We start from the raw sequence: 11,187 nt of genomic DNA, 5'->3' as shown, positions 1-11,187 counted from the left end.
AAGAGCCCAGTTTCAGAGTCCAGCGGACCTCAGCCAAATCCAGTTTCTCCACTCGGTAATTAAACAACTTGCCTTAAGATTTACGTATGAGGCTCCTCGCCTTTAAAACACACCTACGTTAGGGGGCTGTTAAGAGGATTCAATGAGATATTAAGTATGCACAACTTAATCACAAAGCACTTTTCCCCAACCATTTCAAATTATTTATCTAAGTATTCATCCATCCATCCATCCAAAGAACCTCAATAATTGGCCAATAATTCCCAAGTGAAAGGAGCTTTACAACACACGAAGAACTCTTCTATTATGTCACACGAAATTATAAAACAAATTATTTTACATATAAACGATGAAAGTAAAAAAAAATCAGCCAATAATAAATAGCAAGTAATATTTGGTAATTCTTTTGGTGACGCCGACTTAAAAATTTATGGAGTATTATTTATTTTCATTGCAAGTCTATCAGAAATCACTAATGGTGTAGCACTGCATTCTTCCCTGCTTTTGGTTCTCAAACTACCTATCTTAGTAACTGCAATTTGCAGACAAACCAAGCGTCGCTAATCAGTGCATCATAGCTACTCTAGCAAAGGAAGAAATTCACTGTTTGCCAAGCATCCCATCAGATGGGTGAATTCACAGCCACTGGAAGAAATGTTTCTCATCTTCGAGTAGATGGAAACTCCAACACTGTGCAGTTGCTAAATCCACTTGTCACACCCCCTCCTTTTCTCTACTTCTAAGGTTGCCCTCTAAACTCTTTATCTGAGGGTGGAAACACACAAACACATTTGGCTAAAGGTCAATTCACGCAGTGGCAATGACTTTCGTTTATATGCATTTTCCTTCCCAGCTCTCTCAGTGGTGAGTCAGGCTAAGCAGGAGGCAGAGAGCTCGTCCCCCTCTGCATGGGCGCTTTTTCTTACTTGACTTTTAGTCTTGGGAGGAGTAGCCTAGTTGCGTGATACTAGGATAACCCAAGCGGGAAGAATTTGGACCAGTCTTATCCCTCACTGTGATCCTTCACTTCGCCTTCAGTTTCAATTTCTCCCAGTCGGTTTACTGCCGACAAAATTCTTTCACAATTAAGTGCTCACAGAACAACCCAACCAATCCAAACCTGCAGGCAATGCCAGACATTCAGGGAACCCTGCCGCGGATGGAACCCAGCCCATACCCACGCGGAATCATTCCATTTATCGGGGACCAATCAGCCCTCCACACGCTCCCGCGTCAGCCAATCGGAGCAAGCGCACGTTGTTCCGGCCACCTCCTCCCAGCCCCCGGGAGCGCCCGAGTTCGGGTCAGGGGGCGGGACTGGGGGGCTCGGCCCGCCTGGCCCTGAGCGCTGGGTGCCTTCCAGTTGGCTGCGACCGGAGGTGACTTACGTGTTGGCTGCTGTCGCCTGCGCCTCGGCGGGCCAGGAAGCTGAGCGGTACTGCTGAGAGCGGTGTGAGGTGCTCAGTAGCGCGCCATAGCTGCTTCCACGTCCTTGCTTCACCTCAGGTAAAGGTAGGGAGAGCCACGGAGCCGCTGCAGGATTGGGGTGGCCTGTGGGGAGGGCGACTGTGGCGCCCGGGCCGTCCTGCCAGGTGCGTCTTCTGGACCTGCTCCAGACCGTGGAACTAGGGAGCCTGCGGTGGACGTTGGGGATGGCGGGCCCCGGCGTCCGGGCGGGAGTGGACCTCACAGATGAAAGAGAAAATTGAGCCCCAGGGAGGGGAAGGGGCGAGCTGGAAGGATCCCAGGGCTTGCAAATCGCCCCTGCACGCCGCTCACCTATTTAAGTACTTGGAATCCATTAAGCCTCAGTGTCCTCAGCTGTTAAATGGGAGAGGGGCGGTGATAATCCTGCCTGATTTGGGGCAGTCGTGTTTGTTGGAGGGCACCGCGCCTCCTGGTTCTTAGGAGGTGCACAGACAGTGCTGGGGCAGCCGCGTCCCACCAGGCTTCGCGGAGGTGATGCCAATGACAAGAGACAAAGTTTTCCCAGGGCTTCCAAGGTCCCTGCTAAATGTATTAACTCATATAATTTCTCACCAAATTAGTGTCATTGTTTTCCCTAATTTGCACTTAAAGATTACCTTAGATTTTTGGGTTCAGCAGCCAGGACAAAATTTGACAAATTCATGGTGGGCCCAGGTTTTTTATATGAAGTCTCTTCCAGCCTGTGATCAGCTTCCACCGTTTTACAAGATAGAGCTTTAGGCTCTGAAGTCAGACGTCTTGGGTTGGAATTCTGGCTCCATCACTTGTGAGCTGTGTGATCGTGGACAAGTGACTCAACCCTCCTGTTGCTATTTTCCCTTTCTGTGAAACAGGGGCAATGATAGATGGACTCTTACTGTTGTGAGGATTACATAAAATAATGCAATGTAAAGCAGCCAGGACTGAGCATGTAGTAAGTGATCAATAAATGTTAGCTATTGTTATTTAAAAATCAAGTACAGAGCATTAGGTTTTGTTAAAATCAAGTATTAGAGCATTAGGGGTTTGAACAGTAAGTTGGATCATTTTTCATGTTGTAGAAATATACTTCCATTTGCGTTTCTTTAAATAGTGAGCTCCTGCCAGAGCCAGTCTCAAAAAATGAGAAACTGCTGTACTTGTCTGAGTTAGCAAACTTAACAGTTCAACATTGATTGGAAATCAAGCATATGCTGACATTTTTATGTTAGTTAAAAAATATAATTTAATTTACAAAGTTTGTGTTTGTACGTCATTGGGGAAAGTCCATGGCATGTTAAACTGAAGCTGTTCCTGGAAGTGAAAACCATATTAATCACGTAATGCAAGGTTAGACCGTTCTGATACCTGCATTTCTTTAACAAGTGAATTCTGACTTAGTCATACTATAAAAGTCCAACAGATTTTTATGGCATTCACTTTATATTAGAGGTTAAATGTTTTATTATGTTCCATATTTCAAATAGAACCTACGCCATCTCACTGTGACAGATAGTTGAAAGTAATTGGAGTTGGATTGGTCAAGACTATGGTGCTGATAGATGGCCTCAAGAAAAGTTTTAACTTGAGACAGCTGCCATCCCTATGATGGCAGCTACTGTCACCACTAGTGATCGCTTCAAAAACATGTACCTAGAAAACATGAACCAAAAGGTTAAAGGAAGAACATGGAGGTGGACATTACTCAGCATTTGGCCATGGGACTGACAAGAGTATTACATTCTGATAAGGTTAAGTGGTGCCTGTTCTCACTGACATGTAAATGTTAGAGTTGGATAATTTCCTGATATAAAGTCGAGGTAAGGGAATAAAAGACTGAATTAGTAAAAGGAAGTTCAGAATGGTATTTAAAACATTTTCCTGACATTCTCCACAGTTGGAGATTACAGGAGGGCAAATTAGGTGTTTTCCTCTCAATTAATTTCAGTACCCTGTTATATTAGGAGAGAGAGCCAAGACCTTGATAACCCAATATTCTCCGCCTAGCCTTCTTGGTTCTAGAATATATTAGTATTTTGAGAGATGCTCAATTATGCCTGTTTACACAGAGGTAGCAATTTTGATGGCAACCATTATTTCATTATGGACTTAATCTTGATGAAAATAATCCATGCAAGACTTAACTGCCTGGTTAAATACTTTGCTGGACATATTTAATCAGAGTGATAACTTTCTGATTTTGTACTTCTTTCTTTTCCTTTCCTACCTCCCACTGCACCACTCTTAAAAAGACTATTAATATAATTTTTTAATGTTTTAGTTTTTGTTATTTCTGTAAAAGCTTAAGGGTGGAATAAGTCAACTTTGAGAGTAGAAACTGGATTCCATCTGTTTCTGTAGTTCTAGGACCTGGTATATAATAGATGCTTGATAAATATTTAATAGTAGACCTCCTTGAGAAATTGTGTTTCATTATGGTAATGGCAGTTTTAGTTATTCAGAAGCTCTAGGATTTGTGTAAATGGGCATACTTTAGATATCTTGAGGTCTTCCATAAGTGAGAATAGTAGCTTATTGTCTATACATTTTTCCATTTTTTATTCACTGTGTTCCTACTGAATGCTAGACATAAGGAGAATAATATTGAAGAAGCCACATTTCCTGCCCCCCAGAGATTTTACAGTTAAATGGGAGAAGATAACAAGTGAGTAATTACAGTACAGAGTTGCTGTCAGAAAATATTGGAGGCAGAACTAACCCAGGTTCAGGGGAGTCCAGGAAAGATAAGTGGAAATGAAGTAATGAAAATATGCCACATTATAAAAGGACCTGTAAGCTATAGTAAGGAGCTTGAACTTTATGCTGATCAGTATGAATGAATGATTACTAAGCCAAGAACCTTAAAGTTGCAGATTCTTATCTCTTCTAGGTAGCTTTCTAGGTAACTTTCTGTGCGCTGGATTTGCCCAATGATAATGTTTGCTTATGATAATAATAACTTTCCATTTCACCTTTGATTTCTATCAAAACTTTTGAATACTCTTATCTGCCAACCACAGGAACCTAGCAGGTGACCTTTGGGTTTGAAGAATATGTTTAATCATAGTAATCCCAGTAACAGATAAATTAAATCTCTTTTACAAGCCTTCTGCAAGAACTTCTGCTTGTTTATGGCATACTCTTGAATAAAGTCATTGTACTGGCTGTCAAGTTGACAGCCTCTTGAATGGAAATTGGGTACATTCTTGAATGAGAAACTTTTTGAATGAGCTCATCAACTTTTCATCCATGGATTGGATCTATACTTATTATATATTTTGCATCACTTATATAGGTCCTAAAAGGTATATTGAATTTTCTTTGTATACTTTCCCATGTTTCTACATAATTTTAGTATTTATAAATTTTAATGGCTTATATGCTGTAATTAGTGGTATTTAAATATTGGCTACAACCTTAATTTATTTCTGTCACTTTAATTTTTAGATCACTTAGTTCTGATCCCTGGCTAGACAACAGAATAATTAGTGAGACAATTTTAAAGGACCTACATTTCTGAGGTCCATTCCAGAACAAAGCCACTGAATCAGACTATTTGGCACTGGGCCCTAAAATGTAACACCTGAAAACAGCAACAACTAGTACAAAGTATAAAAAGGTGATTCTAATGCGTGCATCCGTAGTTGATAACTGTAGCCTTATTCCCATAGAGGGTGAGGCTTGAGCTTTCATTTAGATTGTTTTCTTGACCTCCTTTCCAGCAATTTGATGGTTCTGTAATGGGCAACTTTACCCCTAAAACTCTTTTCTTCTTTAGCCTTTTACTGAAGATGGAAGGAGTAGAGATAGAATAGTGAAAAATAGGAATTATGCTAAGAAATTGGTGCCCTGGCACCAAAAGAAGACAAAGACCAAGAAATTCTTGTTTTGAGGCAGTAACACATCAACAAAATAAGGGCCTACTATGTGCCAGGCAGTGTTCTAGGTGGTAGAGATATAGCGATGAATAAGACAAGGACCTCTATGCTATTAGTTAGGAATGAGGTGGTCAAAGAGTAGAATCACACACCTATAAATAAGTTATTATATTGTCTGATAATGATAAGCACTATGAAGAAAATAAAGATGTCAATGGTAACTTCCAGAAGGCTTTATGAAGGATAGGAGGTTTAAACTGAAATTTGCATTACATTGTTATTAGTGATGCCAAGATTTGGGATCTAGCAGTATCAAAGACCCCCAGTCACTGATAAGCTAGCCTGTTTGAGGGACAGAAAGAAAACCAGTGGGACTAGAACACTGTAGACAATGAGGTATGATGGTGTTAAAAGGAACCTATTGCTACTAAGGTCAATTTCAAGCCTTTTGACTTGAGAACTTGGGCTCAATTGCCATTTTAATAGTAAATTGTTAAAATGAGGTGTACTGTGGCAAATTGAGGAAAGCCAGGGGAGGCAAGAGATTCCATTTAGGCTTGAAGCTTTAAGTAGGCTTCTGGATCTGGGATTTTTTGAGCTCATTGGAACAATGAGGACTGCAGGTAAATGTTTGAGAGTTAACAACATATATATAAGAGAGATACAATCCCTTCCCCCTCCTCCTGACTTCCCTTTTACTTTTTTAATATGAGTGATTTTAATTGTAAAAAATATGTAATTCTCACATCTGGCTATGGGTTATTCATCTTGGGAGCAATTAGAAAAAAACTATGCCCAGGTCCTACTATCAGAGATTGTGATTAGTTGATTTGGGGTGAGGGTAGCTATCTTTTATAACTCTGGTAGGTTATTATATTGTGAAGCCAGATTTGAGACCCACTGGTCTATTGCCTCAAACTGTGGTATTTGCTGATGTTAATCTTGGTCTCCGTAACAGAGAGAAGTAATGGAAGGCCTGTCTGATGTTGCTTCTTTTGCGACTAAACTTAAAAACACTCTCATCCAGTACCATAGCATTGAAGAAGATAAGTGGCGAGTTGCTAAGAAAACGGTAAATTAGTTCAATTACTTACATTTGGGGTATATCTTCTATCTAATGAATTGGTTGATGACTTTTAAAATTAAATGGAACGATATGGACAAAGACCATACTTTGGATGGATATGCAAGATAAATAATTGAGCTAATAAAGTTGATGGTCTAATGTCACACAAAGGAAGAAATATATCAGTAGTAATCCTATACTGCTTTCTTTTTTTTTTTTTTTTTTTTGAGACGGAGTCTTGCTGTGTCGCCCAGGCTGGAGTGCAGTGGCCGGATCTCAGCTCACTGCAAGCTCTGTCCCCCCGGTTTACGCCATTCGCCTGCCTCAGCCTCCCAAGTAGCTGGGACTACAGGCGCCCGCCACCTCACCCGGCTAGTTTTTTGTATTTTTAGTAGAGACGGGGTTTCACTGTATTAGCCAGGATGGTCTCGATCTCCTGACCTCGTGATCCGCCCGTCTCAGCCTCCCAAAGTGCTGGGATTACAGGCTTGAGCCACCGCGCCCAGCCTCCTATACTGCTTTCATTAGCTCTTTGGATATTAGACAGGAGAATAGGCTCATGGCAACTAGACCTAAAGAATAGCTTCTTAAGTCAGCAAATAAAATGTATCATTATCAATTTAAGAAAGTGTAGTACTTGATAGTTTGGAAGAATTTCATATATCAAAAAGCCTATGAAGGTAGCTACTTAGTATTCCTTTTTACTAATATGACTTGCCCAAACTATTACATGGGTGGGTTGAATGTTGCTAGAACCAATTCTGGAACCCAGGACACTTCTAGTTAAGTGCTCTAGCTATTCTGATATTCAGAATTACTTGGGAAATGATGAGGAAAAAATGTAGGGACTAATTCATGGTAACACTATCATAATAAATGTGAATTGTTTAATTTTTTAAAAGTTATAAACAATTTCAGAATGAAATACTGTTCCTAGTGTTAAGAGAATGAATGTATCAGTAATGGTAAATAGATAAGATAGGACTAAGATAGTGCCATCATTGAATCGTACAGTGTTTGGATCTCATTAAATACTACTGAAAATATTTTTTGGAGGTCTGTAATTTAAGTACAATATGAAGAACTTCAGGATAAAGAAGCAATTCAAATATGAATCCTTTTTTGGTGTAGATGACTTTTATGTATTCTGAAAATGTACTGAAGTTTTATTTTAATGCAGCGACAAATCCTCTAGGTTTATAAAATTATCAGTTTTGTGTCTAGGGTTCCACCTATGTAATTATTACCATATAATGTTTTTATTTTTCTAGAAAGATGTAACTGTTTGGAGAAAACCCTCAGAAGAATTTAATGGATATCTGTGAGTACCTTTTTATAAATTTACGTAGCTCTTAAGACATTTCGAAACTTATATGCATTGTCACTAAGTAGTCATTGCTAGTAAGATTTAGCTTTTTAAGAGTTTTTTAACTTTTTTCTTTTTGAGACAGAGTCTCACTCTGTCACCCAGGCTGGAGTGCAGTGGCACGATCTCGGCTCACTGCAACCTCTGCCTCCTGGGTTCAAGCGATTCTCCTCCCTCAGCTTCCCAAGTAGTTGGTATTAAGGCACCTGCCACTGCACCTGGCTAATTTTTTTTTGTGGTTTTTAGTAGAGATGGGGTTTCACCATCTTGGCCAGGCTGATCTTGAACTCCTGACCTCGTGATCCACCCGCCTTGGCCTCCCAAAGTGCTTGAGCCACCGTGCCTGGTGATTTTTTTTAACTTTCTGGAAAGCACATTGGGCTTATGAATTCAGAGCCTTAAAAATGTCCGTGTCCTTTGTGGACTGAGTTGGTGGTGAGGAGGTCATAAATAATGATCTAAAATGGCTGCTAAAATCTGAATTTCTTAGCATTGTAAATATGACCCTTCTAAAATTCTACATTTACTCAGTGCTGTAGAACATTTTATCCTAGGAACTTATCTTGAAGAATTTATCAGCAAGATAACAGTGATTTAAGTACTTGTTCTTCTATCACAGCATTATTTATAATATTAAAAATTATAAACCTGAATAATCAATAGTAGGAGACGATTCAGTATGAAATATCTGTGATAGAATATGATATAGCCTTTAAAACCACATTTTTGAAGATTATTTAATAACATAAGAAAATAATATATTGTTTTTTAAAGCTTGTAGACACAGTTGCCTTGCATACTTGGAGTAGAATGTTCACATCCTTAAGACTCAGCCATTTTTCAAAATAAAACTGCTGGACCCTGTTAGTATATACAGAATGTTCTGAAGTGTAATGTCAAAGATAGTATTTCCAGAAAGATGAATTTTACACTATTTATGGTGAGGACAGGGAAATTGGAGTTGGATTAAACATTGTAAGCAAGTATGGAAGTTAATTCTTTAAATTAATAATTCCCAGTGAGGCTTGAAAGTGTCACATGTGCCAAGGGAAGCTTTATGCTTGGAGATCTGAAAAGACTTCATAGAGAACTAATATTTGAGCTAACACTTAAGAGAAGAATAAACATTTCTTAAGGAATGAAAGGGTTCTTGTTCTAGGCAGAAGGAATTGCATATCTACCACATAAACACATATGAGAAACACTGGTGTTTTTTTTTTTTTCAGATTCTTAAAGGGATATATGATCAAAGGAGGTAGGACCTGATGTGTTGAGTTGGACACAAAGTGCTCTAACTGAGGCAGTAACATGGAAGTCAAAAAGGACAAATGAATGTGAAAGATTTAATGATAGCAATGGTGGTGGCAATGATAACCAACATTTATTGCGAGCCAAATATTTTTCTAAGTACTTTGCATTTAGGAAATCCTGATAAAAACGTAGTGACTGATTCGTTCTGACTATGGAAATAGGGTTAAGAGAAGAAGAAGAGCCATTGTTGAATCTAAGATTTTCTAATTTGACTAGATTAATTTGTATTACCTCCAACTACCCCAAGTTAAAGAATACAAGATGGGAGAGCAGATTTATGGTGGGGGAGATAATACAAGTTTGGCTTGAGTTATTATAAAATGATTAAATAGCTTCAAATGCTTAAAAAAAAAAAAAGTACTGATAGAGCTGAAGCTAATTTCTTATTTCATCTCCTTTCTTTCATCCCCAGAGGTAACTGCTGTCCTGACGTTATGTGTATTGTTCCTGTTTCATACTTTGACCACATATTTATATATATATATAAAAGCATTATTTGGTGTGTTTTTTTTATATTCATGTAGTGTTTGTATGTACATATTTAGTAATTTGCCTTTTTTTATTAAATATTATGTTTTCAGGATTTAGCCATATTATTATATGTAAATCCATTATTTTCCCTCTATGTGAATATACCACAATGTTTTTATCTATGTTTGTAGATTCGCCTATTGATAGATTTTTAGGCTGTTGTCAATGTTTCTCTATAAAGTACAATGCTATAGTAAACCTCTTGGTATATATCTCTTTGTGCACACATGTGTAATTTTCTTTGGGTCTTAGGGATGTATATCTTCCAACCTTACTAGATATTACCAACTTGCTCTCTAAAGTAGCAGTTTAAGGATTCTCATCCCCCTCCATTTACTACTTAACGAGTTTTTAATGTCTGTCGGTCTGAGGGGTTTTAATCAGATTGTTCTTGTTAGTATTTACTTGATTACTAGTGAAGTTGAAATCTTTTGTATACTTCTTGACATTTCAGGTCAATCTTACCATGTCCTTTGCCCATCGTTTCTTTGGATTTTCTTTTTCTCATTGGTTTGTAGGAGTTATTCATATATCCTGTATAATAATTCCCTGTTTATATGTGTTACACTATCTTCTCCCAGTCTGTGGCTAGTTTTAAAAAATGACTTATTTTTTCTTGTGTGGTATGCGTGTTTTTAATTTTAGTTGATCTTTTGTATTATTTGTGTTTTTCTGTGTTTTACATATTCAAGAAATCCCCTGTACTCTCAGGTCACAAAATGGTATCTCGTATATTTTCTCAACATTTTAAAGTTTTCATTTTATGTTTTTTTGTTGTTTTTATGAGACGGAGTCTCACTCTCTCGCCAGGCTGGAGTGCAGTGGCTCGGTCTTGACTTACTGCAGCCTCTGACTCCCTGGTTCAAGCTATTCTCCTGCCTCAGCCTCCGGAGTAGCTAGGACTACAGGCACGCACCACCATGCCCAGCTAATTTTTGTATTTTTAGTAGATGGTCTCAATCTCCTGACCTCGTGATCTGCCCACCTCGGCCTCCCAAAGTGCTGGGATTACAGGCATGAGCCACTGCACCTGGCCCATTTTACGTGTTTTACACAGATATTTAATTTATCTGAAATTAATTATTATGAGTGGTGGAAATAGGAATCTAAGTTTTATTTTCTCCATAAGGATAACTATTGAATCTAGGCACACCATTTATGGAATTGTACATTTTTCCCGACTGCTAAGTGATGCCGCCTTTGAAATATGTCAAGTTCTGACATATTTATGAGTCAGTTCCTTGGTGTTCTGTTCTATTGGCCTATTTCTCTGTTCCTAATAAAAGTTTTAAAAGGGTAAAATATTCATGTATTAATATGTCAGAGGATAACTGAGGAAAGAATATAAAATAAATGGAAAGCTTATGGCATTCTATAGACTGTTTTTGGCTATGCTATAGCATGAAGGGACTTTATTATTTTCATTACGACACATAGTATAGCCTTCAGTTCTCTTACTAGATTTGAGGACAAAGGGTGCATGCTAATAAAAATAATTGGTAGAACATAACTTATCAGAAAAGTTATTGGAATTTATTCCCTTTAGAAAAAAAATAAAAAACCTTTATTAGTTTTTTTTTTTTTTTTTT

The 11,187-nt window shown here is 38.4% G+C and overlaps 1 protein-coding gene across 3 annotated transcripts in view; it reads left to right on the top strand.

Moving 5' to 3' along the window:
- Positions 1-1,289: 1,289 nt before the first annotated feature.
- STARD4 (StAR related lipid transfer domain containing 4) overlaps positions 1,290-11,187 on the top strand; it is a 16,932-nt gene continuing 7,034 nt past the window's right edge. The window contains exons 1-3 of one of the 3 annotated variants that reach the window (XM_017889295.1): positions 1,291-1,512; positions 6,283-6,396; positions 7,662-7,711. In XM_017889295.1, coding sequence (XP_017744784.1) covers positions 6,292-6,396; positions 7,662-7,711 — 155 coding nt within the window. In that variant the 5' untranslated portion in view covers positions 1,291-1,512; positions 6,283-6,291. Of the gene's footprint in view, positions 1,513-6,282; positions 6,397-7,661; positions 7,712-11,187 lie in introns of all 3 variants that reach the window. The other 2 variants (XM_017889294.1, XM_017889296.1) reach the window with 2 other exon arrangements.

Source organism: Rhinopithecus bieti, unplaced genomic scaffold, assembly GCF_001698545.2.
Source record: "Rhinopithecus bieti isolate Rb0 unplaced genomic scaffold, ASM169854v2 scaffold_18418, whole genome shotgun sequence".
Lineage (NCBI taxonomy): Eukaryota > Metazoa > Chordata > Mammalia > Primates > Cercopithecidae > Rhinopithecus > Rhinopithecus bieti.
This window is presented reverse-complemented; position numbering and strand designations above follow the sequence as displayed.